Consider the following 13219-nt stretch of genomic DNA (forward strand, 5'->3'; position numbering starts at 1 on the left):
CAAATCTGAAATAAAAGGTTATTCATCTAACGCTCTGAGGCCATCACACAAATAAAAAGCTGAACTGACTAATAATAACATTTTATAACATATACATTGCATTTACTCATACAATAATTTATGCTTAGAAATTGTTAAAACGAGTACATAAACATTTGGTGGTACGCGTATTCTGGCACTCGTTGTCCTTGCGATTGGCCAGCTCGATGGGCGGTGAGGAAATTTGCAAGAAAGCGCGTTGTCTCTTCTGTAAGTCGGTCAGGCCATCATGGCTGAGTAGAGGCTTTGGCTTAGTAAATGAGCCGCTTTTCTTCAAATAATGCATGTCCCTATTCAGTTTTCTCTTTGCTATTTCGTTTTCCTTATCTGCAGTCTGGGAGTTGACGTTATTTTTGGTTTTCATCGCCAGCCGCTTGGGCATTGCTTTTGGCATGCACTTGGAATCGCATTGCCCGTTAGCCGGCTGCTTGTTTAATCCAGGTATAAGCTGAACAGCCATCCCGCCAGTAAGGCGTCCGTCGTTGAGAAGACGACCCTTAAAGCTTGGGACAAACATACTTTTGATCAGCTTGTGTTCAGGGGGTTGAGCACGCCCCATATACTCATGAGTTTTATAATCACATTGGAGCGAGCCACTGCTGGTGCTCCCCGGAGTAGTATTCCCTTTGTACAGACCGCCACCCATTTGCCCAAAGACCCCGTCCTCAAGCACTACCGCTGCCGGTCTGCCGAAGACTGTGCCCGTGTATCGGCCACTGGTAGCACAGTCATAGACACGCCGGTAGGGATTTTGCTTGAGGGGATATCTGGGTGGGATGCATAGACTAACATTCTTCACCTGGGTGGCATTATTAACGGTCGGGGGTTTCAGATTCGCCTCTGGAGTCGGCGCCGTCACATTAATGTCAAACTCCATTTCGCTGTCGCTGGTGTCTGTTAGCACGAGATGGTTCGCACAGCTTTCTATGCCGCGACGTGTGCACTCCTTTTGCAGAGCTCCCTCGAGTTTCTTTTTCTCGCAGACGCTGCGACAGACGCACATCATCAGCGTATTGTGACAGGTGCACTTCCGGTAGCCCTTGGCCTTAAGCTTCTTCTTGATGTCGCTTAGAGCGGCGGCTAGGTCGCTCTTAACAATCTTGAACACAATCGGTTTTACTTCAGCTTCCGCGTTGCTGGCAGCGCGCAGCGTTATGAAGATTTCGCCACTCTTCTTGTATATGCGGAGAGTGGGCAAGTTGTGTTCATTCTCGTTCTGTTTCTTTGCCATGCTCAGGCACCTGTTGAATGCATTGCGCTCGGGCAGGTATTGCAAAAAGAATTTCATAATCCGTTTGATGGACTTGCGCACGAAGCCTGGCTGCCAGCCGTACTTGCGGGTCTCGTCGCTCTTGGTCCAGGCCCATCCGTGATTTGGCGGCACGTTGCCGGGCAGCTGAGCGCAGAACTTGTGGCCGATTTTGATGGGCAATCGCTTTGGCAGGACAGTTGTTGATAAGGTTTTCTCGAGCTTCACCAATGGTTTAGTTTTCAATTTGGGCTTGGCACTCGCATTCAAGTTGTTGTCCTTTGGTTTGCATGCCACTGGATCGCATTTAAGCTCTTTAAGCTCTTCCGAGAGCTTAGTTGCATTGATGTCGTATAGATCGCGGAGCTCGGAGAACACCCGCGTCAGATGTGGGCCGCACTTCTCTGTCGTCTTATTTTCCATGCAAATGTCCTCGATCGTGTGCTCTTTCGCGTCGAGGCAAGCAACGGGCTTCTCATCCTCATGGAAAATATCGGCGCAGAGCTTACGTATTCGGCAGTGGGCACAGGTTCTCCCGTTCTGGCAAGTGCACCGACATGCGGGCCTTAGATCTTTTTCCTCAACCACAACTGTGGCGGGTGGCTTACTGCAGTAGTCTTCAATAGTTTCTGGCGGCTTGCCCAGTAAATCCTTTAAGATTTCGTCAGCCGTTGGCGTCTTCTCCTTGTGGCGCTCCTCAATAACTGGCACAGGCTTAGCACCGCACTTCACGCAGGCCGCAAACTTGGGCAGCCACGACATGTTGGTCAGGCAGATGGGGCAGAAGCGTGTGCCCTTAATGTCTGCATTTTGCAAATCTTCCACATCCACTTCCGCTTCCACTGGGACTAGCCGCGGGCCATACAAATCATTGTTGATCACCTCGCTGACTGGATCGTTTACAGAGTAGTGAATATTTGGGGTGCTACGACTGTCCGACAGAAAGCTAACTGCATTGCTGCTTCGTCCAATGGATTTGCGGGCAGACAGCTTGAATGGATGAAATTCGTTTCCTCCCCTTGCGACTATGTCGGTAAATCGCTCAGGTCGGCGGCCCAAGGTCTGTGAATAGAAGCAAAATCTAAGGGGCGAGCTTTTCCAAATGTTGTATGTGTAGCAACCTTTATGCCACAAGTGGCGCCACTAGTTACGGGCTTATTCGGCAAAGGTTCCAAGGGTCGAAGGGGATCAGCTTTTGGCCCAGCACTTTGGTATGACTCCAATTCGAATCGTAGTTTGTTGTCATCTGGCGGCAGTATATCTGGGCAAATATCGCTGGCCTTGGGGCAGTGGAGCACATCTCCCATAAGGAACATAATATCCTGCGGGTGAATGCTATTCTTTGCAGTTTGGCCACAGTCCGATTCGCGCGGCCTGAGACGAAGCACGATTAAGCAATTTAATTCATTGATTTGTGAATCTGACTAGGGAACTACATACCTTGATGTATCCGTACACTTCATGTAGAGGCGACAGAGTACCTCAAGAGTGCCGGCAACTTTGCCCGCCAGCTGAAACCTGCAACTGCTGGCACACAATATATCGTTCATGTTCGCATCTATGCGATCAATGAACACGGGAGGAAATCCGATGTTTCCCAGCCCGATAACCTTGTCATTGTATTTGACGATCACTGGCATGCCATACGCTGCTACATTCTGCCGCAAGATTTCTGCATTGCTGCTAAACTCAAAGGATGACTCGCCCTTGAAGTCCTTCACATTAATCCGACTGGATGTTATCTGCAGCGGTTTGTTATCAAAGCAAACATCAACTTGCAACTTCTTGGGATCTTCGATCTCGATTTCTGTTGTCTTTAAATAGGTGACAATGACATCGAGCATATAAGTACACGCCGCCGTGTCCATCTTTCACTTGCTCATCCAAATTTATTCAAACAAATAATTTTAATATCGAACGGCTAGCTAAATCTGATCTGTGCGCTAAATTCAATTGAAACACAATAAAACTGTAGTCTCTTAGTATTTTATTGTCAAAATTTTTAAATCAAATGGTGGCTTGATTAAAAAAAAAAAAATTAAAATAAATATAAATATTTAAATATATAAAATTCTATACCAGCTACTCAGCTACTACGCTCTGGCTTTGGGACTCTGTGTCTTCGACTTGGCGCCCTTACTCATCATGTACTTCATCATTTCAGCTGTTTTTTTCTTGGCCGTCTCAGCCTGGGCCATCTTGGCTTCTTGGGCGGCTAATTCGCGAGCCCGATAGTAACGCTTCGTCATTCGGACAGGAATTGGATCGCTTTTGACTGGTGGCGCTTTCGGAATACCCGGAAATGTTTTTCCGCCCGGAATGCCCCGACCACCGCGCATTGGTCCGCCAGGTGCTGGCCCCCAAATGGCTGCATTTTTCGGCTGGGCGCCAGGAGGCACTCCGTGTGGACCCCCCTTTTTATATCCAAAGAGCCCATCCTCAAACACGATTTCGCCATAGTCGCCAAACGCCGTGTTTGCAAATCGATCACCGGCAGCACAGTTGTAGAAGCGCCAGTAGGGCGAGTACTTGATCGGAAAGGGTTTCGGCTCTGGCACAGGCTTGGTGGCTGTCTGCATACCGAAATTGACGGTAGACGGCTTAGGCGAAGGCGGCTTAGCCACGCCTGCCGGCGTATTCACGTCGATATCGAACTCCGCCTCGCTGTCGCTGCTGTCCGCCATCACGAGCTGATCCACGCAGCTCTCCATGCCACGCCGCCTGCACTCGCTCTGTATCGCCTGCTCCAGGTATTTCTTCTCCACGACATCGCGACAGACGCACATCATCACCGAGTTGCGGCAGCTGCACTCGCTGAAGCCCTTAGCCCTCAGCTTCCTTTTCATCTCGCTGAGTGCGACGGCAAGATCGCTTTTGACCACCCTAAAGACAATGGGCTGCATCTGCACATGGCTGTTGCTATTGGGCCGCAACGTAATGGTGATTTCGCCGTTCTTCTTGGTCAAGTTGAGCACTGCGGGCCCACATTCATTTTCCTCGTGGCTTCTCAGCACATCCATGCACGTTTTACGCGTGGAGCTTCTTGCCGAGCCATATAAAAAGAAATTCATCAGTTTTTTTATTGACTTGAGTATGGCGCCGGGTCGCCAGCCATATTTGCGCGCCTCCTTGCTGGAGGACCAAGCCCAGCCGTGACGGCGCGCGACGGGTCGTTTAGACTTCACGCAATGTCTGTGAGTTTTACTTTTATTCGATTTTCGCTTTCGACTCTTGCCGCTAATGTTATTTGGTGGGGTTCTTTTCTTAGCCCTGGGCTTGGCTACTTTTTCTACTTCTCGGACATGCTCAACTGGAGCGACTTCCTTCCCCTTCTCCTTCTCCTTCTCCGGCTGAGCACAAGTCTCCTCGTTCGGCTGCTTTCCCACATCAATGTCATACATCTGGCGCAGCTCAGAGAAGACGCGTGATAGAAACGGACGATATTCCGAAGACTTCTTCGTATCTAAACAATAATGTTCGGGATCCGAATCGGTGTCCTCCTCAGATGGCATTGGGACATCTGTTGACCTGGGCTGCATAATGTCCGGATATTGTTTGCGCAGTCGGCAGTTGGCACAGAGCTTGCCATTCTTGCATGTGCAGCGGCACGTGGACTTGGACGACTTTTCCTTGGACGACGCATTGGATGGAAGCTTACACAAGTCGTCGAGGGTGGGCGGGGGCTTGCCCAGATAATCGTTCAGTATTTCATCAGCTGTCATTCGTCTGGGCTTGCGCTCTTTAACGATTGGTATCTGTTTAATCCCGCACTTGGGACAGTTGGCGTATTTCGGCAGCCACGACATATTATTCTGGCACACAGGACAGAAGCGCAGCTCGTAATTAGGCTGTGAGTTGATTGCACTGGGTGGTGCAGCGGCACACATGTTGCTGCTGTAATTATATGGAGAGTACTGACTCGATGACAAGTTCGACAAGGCCAGGTCTATGGGACTGGGGGTCGCCGTTGAGTGTGGGTAGCAGCACGGTGTTCCACAGGGACTTTTCAATGCTCCCGCTGTTTGGCGGGATGTGTTCTTCTGGCTCGCCAGCTGAGTAATTGAGTCGATTATTTCGCCATACTGAGTTGCCATTTTCCTCAAGTCCTCGCAAATGGAGGGGCGCATTAAGTCGTATTTAAAAATCTCTTCATGCTTAAATTGACTTGGCTCCACATCGGGATAGCGTCCCAAATCCAATTTTATATACTCGTCCTCATCTGGCTGCCATGCATCTAGACTAGGCAAAGCTGAGTAGGGATTGCGCTGGGAGTCGCTCATAATAAACAAAATATCCTGCGGTTTAATGCTTTTGTCCATATCACGAAGGCAACTGCTGACATCGATTCTGCAAAGAAAAGTTTCCCATCAGATATAGTAAAGTAGTAGGAAGACTCCCGGACTTACCTTGGCTGAGCTTCGCATGTCATAACAAGCCGACAAATCAGCTCTAGGGTACCAACAACTAACGATCCCTTCCCTATGAAGCAGGTATCCATATGTTGAAGCTCGGGCATGTCCTTGTTGATGTTGTCAATGATTTCCTGGGGAAAACTGATCTGGGCGGTGCCTAGAATTTGACCCGAACACTTTACAATAAGCGGCATTCCACATGATTCTAGACTTTGACGCAGCTTCTCTGGTGATTCAACGAATTCTGTACTTGAGCCGTACTCAAATTCTGATACATTAATTCGACTCGAAGTTATCTTAATTACTTTATTGTTCAAAGTGACCTCTACACTAATGTTGTTCAGGTCCTCATTGCTTACATACGGTGACTCGAATTGAGTTACTATAATATCGAAAACAAAATTGCATGCCATGTTAGTTGATCTCAATATGTCACTTTGGGCAATTTCTGGACTCTGGTAAAATTAGAGGAAATAACATACAAACGAAAATTTCAAATTTATTGTAAATTTTTAAAATTCAAATTTCGATGACTGTGTACACTTAAACATTACAATGGAAACAATAAATAATTTGTTCATTTCTGTACCACATATACATAAAAAAGCAACTATGATGAAGTAAAATTAGCTTCGAATTTCTTAAACAGTATTATTATTTTTAACAGTATGTTAACAGTAAAAGAAAAAACAATGGATTATTCTTGAATTGATGAAATACTTCTGTTTCTACTCCATTGCGGCATACTTGGATATTTTACAGATTTTCGTACATTACACAAATAGCTTTTCGCCTCAACCATAGTAAGTCCATGGGGAGCACCATTGCTGATAACATTGGTTATAGTTTTGATAGCATTGTGCAGCACACGGGTCGAAGCCCCTTCCGAGTCGGGGCGCAAATTCGATGGGACACAGGGGAGCCTGTAGCTGCGAGCGTCGCATACGTTGTGCCGCGGCTTGAGCATCTCGGCCAGCTGTAGAGCTTGACTTGGATTTTACTTTCGTAAATACGTCATGATCCTTCAAATACTCCAACATATTTATGTGTTTATTCGCTGGAGCTGGAGCCGATGGAGGTACTTTTTTCATAAAGTTCTTGGTTAACTTTACAGGAATTGGCTTTTGGCTCGTTGCTTCGTTACCCCGTTTTTTCAGCCCAGCAAATGGTATACGGTTCTTTTGGCTTAATACATTGTCAGAATCTCGTACAGAACGTCTACTTTTAAGAACTGTGCGCGCGCCAAAGCGATTCCTCCATGGATTAACACCGTGCGGACCGCCACCCATGTGCCCAAAGAAACCGTCCTCAAACACCGTCTGTCCTGGTGCGCCGAAGACTGTGCCCGTGTACCGACCACCGGCAACACAGTCGTGGGCACGCCAGTACTTACTTTGCTTGATTGGATATCTAGGGGGAATCTTTCGATTAATATTAGTTATTTGGGTAGCATGCTCAACGGTCCGTCGCTTCAGCATCGCCGGCGTTTGCGGCGCTCTGGATGGCGGAGACACGTTAATATCGAAGTCTGCTTCACTGTCGCTGGTGTCTGTGAGCACCAGATCGTTCACACAGCTTTCAAGGCCTCGACGCTCGCACTCATCCTGTAGAGCCACCTCTAGTTGCTTTTTTTCAACGTTGCTGCGACAGACGCACATCATCAACGACTTGTGGCAGGTGCACTTGCGAAAGCCCTGGGCCTTGAGCCTCTTTTTGATGTCGTTTAAAGTCACAGCAAAATCGCTCTTAACTATCTTAAACACAATAGAGCTCTTCTCTAATTTACCGCCATTCATTGCTCGGAGTGTAACATACGTTTCGCCTGCTTTCTTACACACCTGTAGAATCGGAGGGAGATGCTTCATTTCCTCTCTGGCATGCCATTTCTCCTTGCGCATATTATCGGCTTTTTCAGCGGGCAGATAATACAAGAAATAGTCCATGAGTTTTTTGATGGGCCTCAGGATTGCACCTGGCTTCCAACCATATCTGCGGGCCTCTTGGGTAGAGGGCCAATCCCAGCCGTGACGACGCGGGACTAGAGCCTGCTGTCTCGCGCAGGCCTTCTGAGTTGTCCGTCGTCCCTTTGCTGCATACTGATTCCTACTGTCCTTGTGACTAATGTTTGAGCTGCTAAGTTTTTTATTATCTCCATATACGTTTTTTTCCTGTTTAGGAACGGTGTCTAAATTTGTGTTGTGTTTTTTCTCTTTACATTGATGATTGAGCAACGAACGGTCTTTGGTGTCCTTTACATTATAGAGATCGCGTAGATCGGAAAATACTTTAGCCAAATGTGGACGAGAGTCCTCAGACTTAATACAATGGTCGGACGGCTTTTGCTCAATGCACGCTTCAGAAGATTTAAAGATATCGGAGCACAGCTTACGTATTCGGCAATGAGCACACAGTTTGTTTTCGCACGAGCACCGACATCTTGACTGGCCTTGTTGGGTTACATCCTCTTCAATTGCCAGTTCATTGGGATCAACAGACCTATCTAGTCTGTCAGCCTGGGGCTTGCCCAGGTAATCCTTTAATATTTGATCGGCCGTCAGATTCTTCATTTCGTCAGGCTCACTGTTGACCGGTATGGGCTTGACACCGCACTTGGGACATGCGGCGAATTTCGGTAGCCAGGACATATTATTCAGACAGAGGGGACAGAAACGAATGGGCTTTATCTGCTGGTTATTTTCATTAATGACGATCATATCTGGCGGCTTTGGACTACAGAAATCAACGAGCTTCTCAGAGGTTAAGTCCGAACTACTATGAGCTTCGGGTATAACAGGAAAGTTTTTGTGTCTTGAATTAAAACCTGATTCACCGCAACAACTTTTCAAATTTATAGATTCAATAATGCTCTTGCAGTCCTCTACCAATTTCTGTAAATAGAATTGTGCATCAAAAAGTTATACAAAAGATGATGTAAAAAAAACTAGAACCTTAAGTGGCTTGAGGGCGTCAATAACATTATTGTTATTTATAAAAATATTCGAGTACTTTTCTTCATCAGTATTCACGCCCTGATAGCGATGCAAATCCAAATCCAGGCATTTGTCGAAATCACTCGATTCCCATTTCTCTACACAAGGCTCGCAATTATTGGGACAGTGCTGCGAATTGCTGACAAGGAACATGATATCCTGCATGTTAATGTTATTGTCTAGCGGCCTTCCAGGATGTGTTGAGCATTAATACCAACTCCATATACTCGAAAAATATACTTACTCATCATCGCATTTAATAATGAGACGGCAGCGAATATCAAGCGTACCCACAACTCGATTGTGATTCACGATGTCAACGGACTCTGTGTGGATGAGGTCAGACATACCCCTCTGAATACTTTCGATGTACCTCTCTGGAAAGTATATCTGAGCTCTTCCCACACAATCAGCTTCGTTATATATGAGCATGGGCAGGCCACACCTTATGAGGGCATCGCGTACCTTTTTTGCCGACGCTTTAAATTCTGTGGCTGTACCAGCTTGAAAATCATTTACATTGATGCAACTGGATGTTAGGCATATATCTTTATTATAAATTTTTGCCAACACTTTCAATTTACTGCCATCATTAATAGCCATGTTGGCCACATTTAATTTTGTGACGACAATGTCAAAGACAAAGCTACTACTAACACTCATGGTGTCTTTTGTGCGATTGGGGCTTGTTAGTTTCTTAAAAGTTGCAAATAAATCCCAGAAGAGCAAAAGTTAACAATTTGTAAAATAATTTTGTTTGTAAAACAATAAATCGTGATTCGTGTGACAAAATAAGAGATGTTGTAAAAAAAATTAAACATTACGTTTTCGATCCTATAACTAGGCTTGACTAATTTTTTAAGTATAAACTAAATGTTGCGACTGGGAAGCAATATCAGAAGACTCCCCCAATCTTTTAACAGAATTCCTCTTGACAGCTCATTGACTACAAATTTTAGTCCATCATTAAATCATCACTAATCTGAAAATCCAAACTGTACACAATTAGCAACATACCGAAGAATGCAATTATGATATCTAGTTTATTGTAAAAGTTTATTCTGACAACTGAACATTGGCATTTTACTGGTACTTGAGCCTACTACTGATAGGACCAACACGGATAGCAACACTGGGCTGCGCATGGGTTGCATGGATTGCATGGATTGCATGGATTGTAGTAGCATTGGCAGGGATCGTAGCCCCTGCCCAAACGAGGCATACTTTCGAGGGGGGGTATGCACGCGCCCAGCAGGGCGCGTCGTTTACGCTCTCCAGCCTGGAGTCTTTCCTTCTTTTCTATTTCCTCCTTTAGCAAGTCCTTGGCGGTTTTCTTTGGGGCTGGATTGTTCGGGTCCCAGGGTTTACTAATAGCGCCATCTTTCATTAAGTAATCAATGAGGTTAACGCCCTTCTTCTTTTTGGCTATCTCTTTAAGTTTTGCCTCTTTTTCAGCCTTAGCAGCCTGTTTCAGCTTCTCATAGTGCTTCTTGGGCATTCGAACTGGGATTGGGGCGCTCTTGCCCTTGCCTTCCTTATCTTTATTACCGGGGAACGATTTGTCTTTAAAGAGGGCAGCTAGTGGTCCACCTGGTCCTCCTGGTCCACCTGGTCCGCCTGGCCCTCCTCTTCCGCCTGGTCCGCCTCCTCCGCCTGCCCCGGAGCGTCCACCACCAGTCATAGGACCCCCCTGGCCGGAGCCCCATATTCCTGGCACCTTTGGCCTTCCACCCGGAGCTGCAGAAGCCCCGTGTGGTCCGCCGCCTCCGTGTCCGAAGAATCCATCCTCAAACACAATCTCACCCGGTGAACCAAATGCCGTACCGGTGTAGCGATCGCCCGCCGCACAGTCATACTGTCGCCAATAGGGACCCAGCTTAGTTGGATACTTTGATGGGACTACTAAGTCCTTCTTGACTGTCTGCGTGCCATTGTTCATAGTGATGCGCTTCGAGCGCGGAGACGCTGAAGCAGCTGGCGGGGACACATTAAAGTCGTACTCCATATCGCTCTCACTGGTGTCGGTGAGCACCAGTTCGTTCGCACAGCTTTCTATTCCGCAACGTTTGCTTTCTTTCTCTACTGCCTTTTCGAGATGCCTTTTGGCTATCGGGTCCCGGCAGACACACATTCTCACCGTATTGTGGCAGGTGCACTTGGGGAAGCCCTTTGCTTTGAGCTTCCTCTTGATGGCGCTAAGGGCAACTGCTAGATCACTCTTGACTACCCTGAACACAATCGGCTTCATTTGCACAGTTCCATTGTTGATGGGCTGCAGTGTAACTAGGATCTCGCCATTCTTTTTGCATACGTTCAGAGTCGGTGTCTCTTGTTCCTTTCTCATTGCTTCTTCTTCTGCTACATTTGTGCAGGTATTGAAAGCTGTGTCATCTGGAGAATAGCGCAAGAAGAAATCCATCAGCCGCTTGACTGACTTTTTGACGAATCCTGGACGCCAGCCGTACTTCCATGCCTCCTCCCGTAGGCCCCATGCCCAGCCACGATTGCGAGCGACTGCCCCTTCCGATTTCACGCAATTCTTGTGCAGGGCGCTGATAACTGGTGGCTTGCGCTTGATTGGCTTATAACTTTTCACAGTCTTTACACTCTTGCTGACCGGTATTTTTTCCAACGAGACTGTTTCTCCTGTTTCATTCTGTTTCATTCCACAATTATTACTGCGGAGCGTGTCTTTGATCTCGTATAAGTCCCTCAGTTCGGAGAACACACGCGCTAGATATGGCTTACAATCTTGAGAGTCTTCATCTTTCACACAAAAATCTTCGGAGGACTTCGGCTTAACCTTGGGGCATATCATCTCATTTTTAGTAGCTTTAAAAATGTCCGCACAGAGCTGACGTATGCGACAGTGGACACAAAATTTTCCACCCTTGCACTCGCATTTTCTCGAGCATTCACCCTCATCGTTCCTCTCTCTCTCCGCTTTTTCGCAGGGATCTTCGCAAAAATCAGCATTGGTAGTCTTTCCCAAATATTCCTGTATTATTTGGTCTGGAGTCAATTTTTTCTCTTTATGCCGTTCCTCAAGCACCGGCATAGCCTTGGCACCGCACTTGGGGCAGGCAGCCAACTTGGGAAGCCACGACATGTTGGCCAGACAGACGGGACAAAAGCGTGGTGGTTTAATAAATGGCTTATTTAAGTCACTAATTGGGGCAGGTATTAGCGCGGGATCGCAGAAATCGGGACTATCATCTTGTCGTGCTGGTATATACGAGAAGCACGGGCCATAGGCATCAGCCAGTGCTATACTATCCTGAAAATATTGACTCGGTATACTACAAATACCATCCAGTTCTGGGCCTTCTGGTACACGGCAGGGTGGCTTGATATCCTTGGGTTGACCCACGCGAGCGGTAATGGAGTCAACAATCTGTTCACACTCATTTGCCATTTGCTGCAACAAAAGCAAAGCTCAATTTCAGAGTCGCTACGAAATCAATCGTCGACTTACTTTGAGCTCACAACAAGCTTTTGATCCTGTGGGTTTATGTGTAAAAATTTCTGATATTCTCTGGCTCTTGCCGGTTGGGCTACGATAACGTCCTAAATCGAGAGTCAGCCTCTCATCACCATCATCTGTCTCCAAGGCATCCTGACAAGGGTCACAAAAGCTCGGACATCGCTGGGTATCACTCAATACGAACATGATGTCCTGCTTATTAATCGCCTTATCCACATTACTCACGCATGGAGTGTGTTCCTCACTGTAAAATGCATAACGCATATAAGATCAAGATCAAGAACAAACTTTGCACATGGGTTTACTCACTTGGCCAGCTCATCGCATTTAATGATGAGGCGACAATACACTTCTACCTTGCCAACATACTCGCCTTCCCTCTCGATTGAGCAAGAGCCCACATACATTAAATCTGACATTCCTGCGTCTATCATATCTATTGTCTTTTGAGGCACTGATATTTGGCCGGCCCCGATCACCTTATTGTTATACGAGACCGTCACCACTATGCCACATTCCTCAAGACTCTTACGAAATTTTTTGGGTGAAGTTTTGAGATTAACTCCAGCACCACTTTTGAAGTCTGTTACATTTATGCTGCTCGCTGACAGATTCACTCTTGCATTGCCAAAATTTGCGGTTACTTGCGCTTTACTGAAATCTTTAATTTCGGGACTTTCCAACTGGGTAACGATAATGTCGAGCACAAAGTTAATGCTCTCCATTGTGCAGTTTGCTTGATTGCTTATAGATTATAATGATATTTTAGATTCTGTGTCTGAGCTTATTCGATTAAAACCAAAAATTTTGAAGGGGGTTCTCTTGTAATGGTATTTAGTACATTAAATTTTAATTACAATTTTTTTAGTGTTTTATACATTAATTTTTTATAGACAATACTATTGCATTACTTAAGAATTTTTCAAAATCTGATTTCTGAAGCTCCGGATGTATACACGTTCTAAATCAAATGCTACTATGATAAAATAATACATATGCTTGCCTTCGTTAAATACGCGGCTAGCTTTTCTAATCAAATCGAACT

At 46.2% G+C, this 13219-nt stretch overlaps 4 protein-coding genes across 4 annotated transcripts; all 4 read right to left on the minus strand.

Annotated features, from left to right (window-relative positions):
- Positions 1-65: 65 nt before the first annotated feature.
- LOC108621877 (uncharacterized) lies at positions 66-3172 on the minus strand. Its single transcript, XM_018019459.2, has 3 exons — positions 2729-3172; positions 2410-2662; positions 66-2350 (listed from the first exon to the last, which is right to left on the minus strand). The coding sequence occupies exons 1-3, from the start codon at positions 3154-3156 to the stop codon at positions 125-127; spliced, it is 2907 nt and encodes a 968-aa protein (XP_017874948.1). The 5' UTR covers positions 3157-3172; the 3' UTR covers positions 66-124.
- Positions 3173-3258: 86 nt separating this feature from the next.
- On the minus strand, positions 3259-6269 carry LOC108615825 (uncharacterized). Its single transcript, XM_018010669.2, has 2 exons — positions 5695-6269; positions 3259-5635 (listed from the first exon to the last, which is right to left on the minus strand). The coding sequence occupies exons 1-2, from the start codon at positions 6111-6113 to the stop codon at positions 3382-3384; spliced, it is 2673 nt and encodes an 890-aa protein (XP_017866158.2). The 5' UTR covers positions 6114-6269; the 3' UTR covers positions 3259-3381.
- A 57-nt stretch (positions 6270-6326) lies between these two features.
- Positions 6327-9548, minus strand: LOC108621879 (uncharacterized). The gene is made up of 3 exons (XM_018019462.2): positions 8935-9548; positions 8649-8877; positions 6327-8588 (listed from the first exon to the last, which is right to left on the minus strand). The coding sequence occupies exons 1-3, from the start codon at positions 9351-9353 to the stop codon at positions 6495-6497; spliced, it is 2742 nt and encodes a 913-aa protein (XP_017874951.1). The 5' UTR covers positions 9354-9548; the 3' UTR covers positions 6327-6494.
- Positions 9549-9714: 166 nt separating this feature from the next.
- LOC108621876 (uncharacterized) lies at positions 9715-13163 on the minus strand. Its single transcript, XM_018019458.2, has 3 exons — positions 12484-13163; positions 12166-12418; positions 9715-12108 (listed from the first exon to the last, which is right to left on the minus strand). The coding sequence occupies exons 1-3, from the start codon at positions 12897-12899 to the stop codon at positions 9793-9795; spliced, it is 2985 nt and encodes a 994-aa protein (XP_017874947.1). The 5' UTR covers positions 12900-13163; the 3' UTR covers positions 9715-9792.
- Between the last annotated feature and the right edge of the window lie 56 nt (positions 13164-13219).

Source organism: Drosophila arizonae, chromosome 2 (genome assembly GCF_054131065.1).
Source record: "Drosophila arizonae isolate 15081-1271.41 chromosome 2, UAZ_ARI_1.0, whole genome shotgun sequence".
In the NCBI taxonomy this organism is placed as follows: Eukaryota; Metazoa; Arthropoda; class Insecta; order Diptera; family Drosophilidae; genus Drosophila; species Drosophila arizonae.

What these genes read in the sequence shown, in the direction of transcription:
- LOC108621877 (XM_018019459.2), bottom strand. Translation starts at nt 3,156, where the DNA reads ATGGACACGGCGGCGTGTACTTATATGCTCGATGTCATTGTCACCTAT. An exon ending in AAGTGTACGGATACATCAAG is followed by an intron (nt 2,663 to 2,728) that starts GTATGTAGTTCC and finishes GCTTCGTCTCAG; the next exon opens with GCCGCGCGAATCGGACTGTG. An exon ending in GCGCCACTTGTGGCATAAAG is followed by an intron (nt 2,351 to 2,409) that starts GTTGCTACACAT and finishes TTCTATTCACAG; the next exon opens with ACCTTGGGCCGCCGACCTGA.
- LOC108615825 (XM_018010669.2), bottom strand. Translation starts at nt 6,113, where the DNA reads ATGGCATGCAATTTTGTTTTCGATATTATAGTAACTCAATTCGAGTCA. An exon ending in ACATGCGAAGCTCAGCCAAG is followed by an intron (nt 5,636 to 5,694) that starts GTAAGTCCGGGA and finishes TTTTCTTTGCAG; the next exon opens with AATCGATGTCAGCAGTTGCC.
- LOC108621879 (XM_018019462.2), bottom strand. Translation starts at nt 9,353, where the DNA reads ATGAGTGTTAGTAGTAGCTTTGTCTTTGACATTGTCGTCACAAAATTA. An exon ending in ATTATTAAATGCGATGATGA is followed by an intron (nt 8,878 to 8,934) that starts GTAAGTATATTT and finishes ACATCCTGGAAG; the next exon opens with GCCGCTAGACAATAACATTA. An exon ending in ACGCCCTCAAGCCACTTAAG is followed by an intron (nt 8,589 to 8,648) that starts GTTCTAGTTTTT and finishes TTCTATTTACAG; the next exon opens with AAATTGGTAGAGGACTGCAA.
- LOC108621876 (XM_018019458.2), bottom strand. Translation starts at nt 12,899, where the DNA reads ATGGAGAGCATTAACTTTGTGCTCGACATTATCGTTACCCAGTTGGAA. An exon ending in AAATGCGATGAGCTGGCCAA is followed by an intron (nt 12,419 to 12,483) that starts GTGAGTAAACCC and finishes TGCATTTTACAG; the next exon opens with TGAGGAACACACTCCATGCG. An exon ending in AAGCTTGTTGTGAGCTCAAA is followed by an intron (nt 12,109 to 12,165) that starts GTAAGTCGACGA and finishes CTTTTGTTGCAG; the next exon opens with CAAATGGCAAATGAGTGTGA.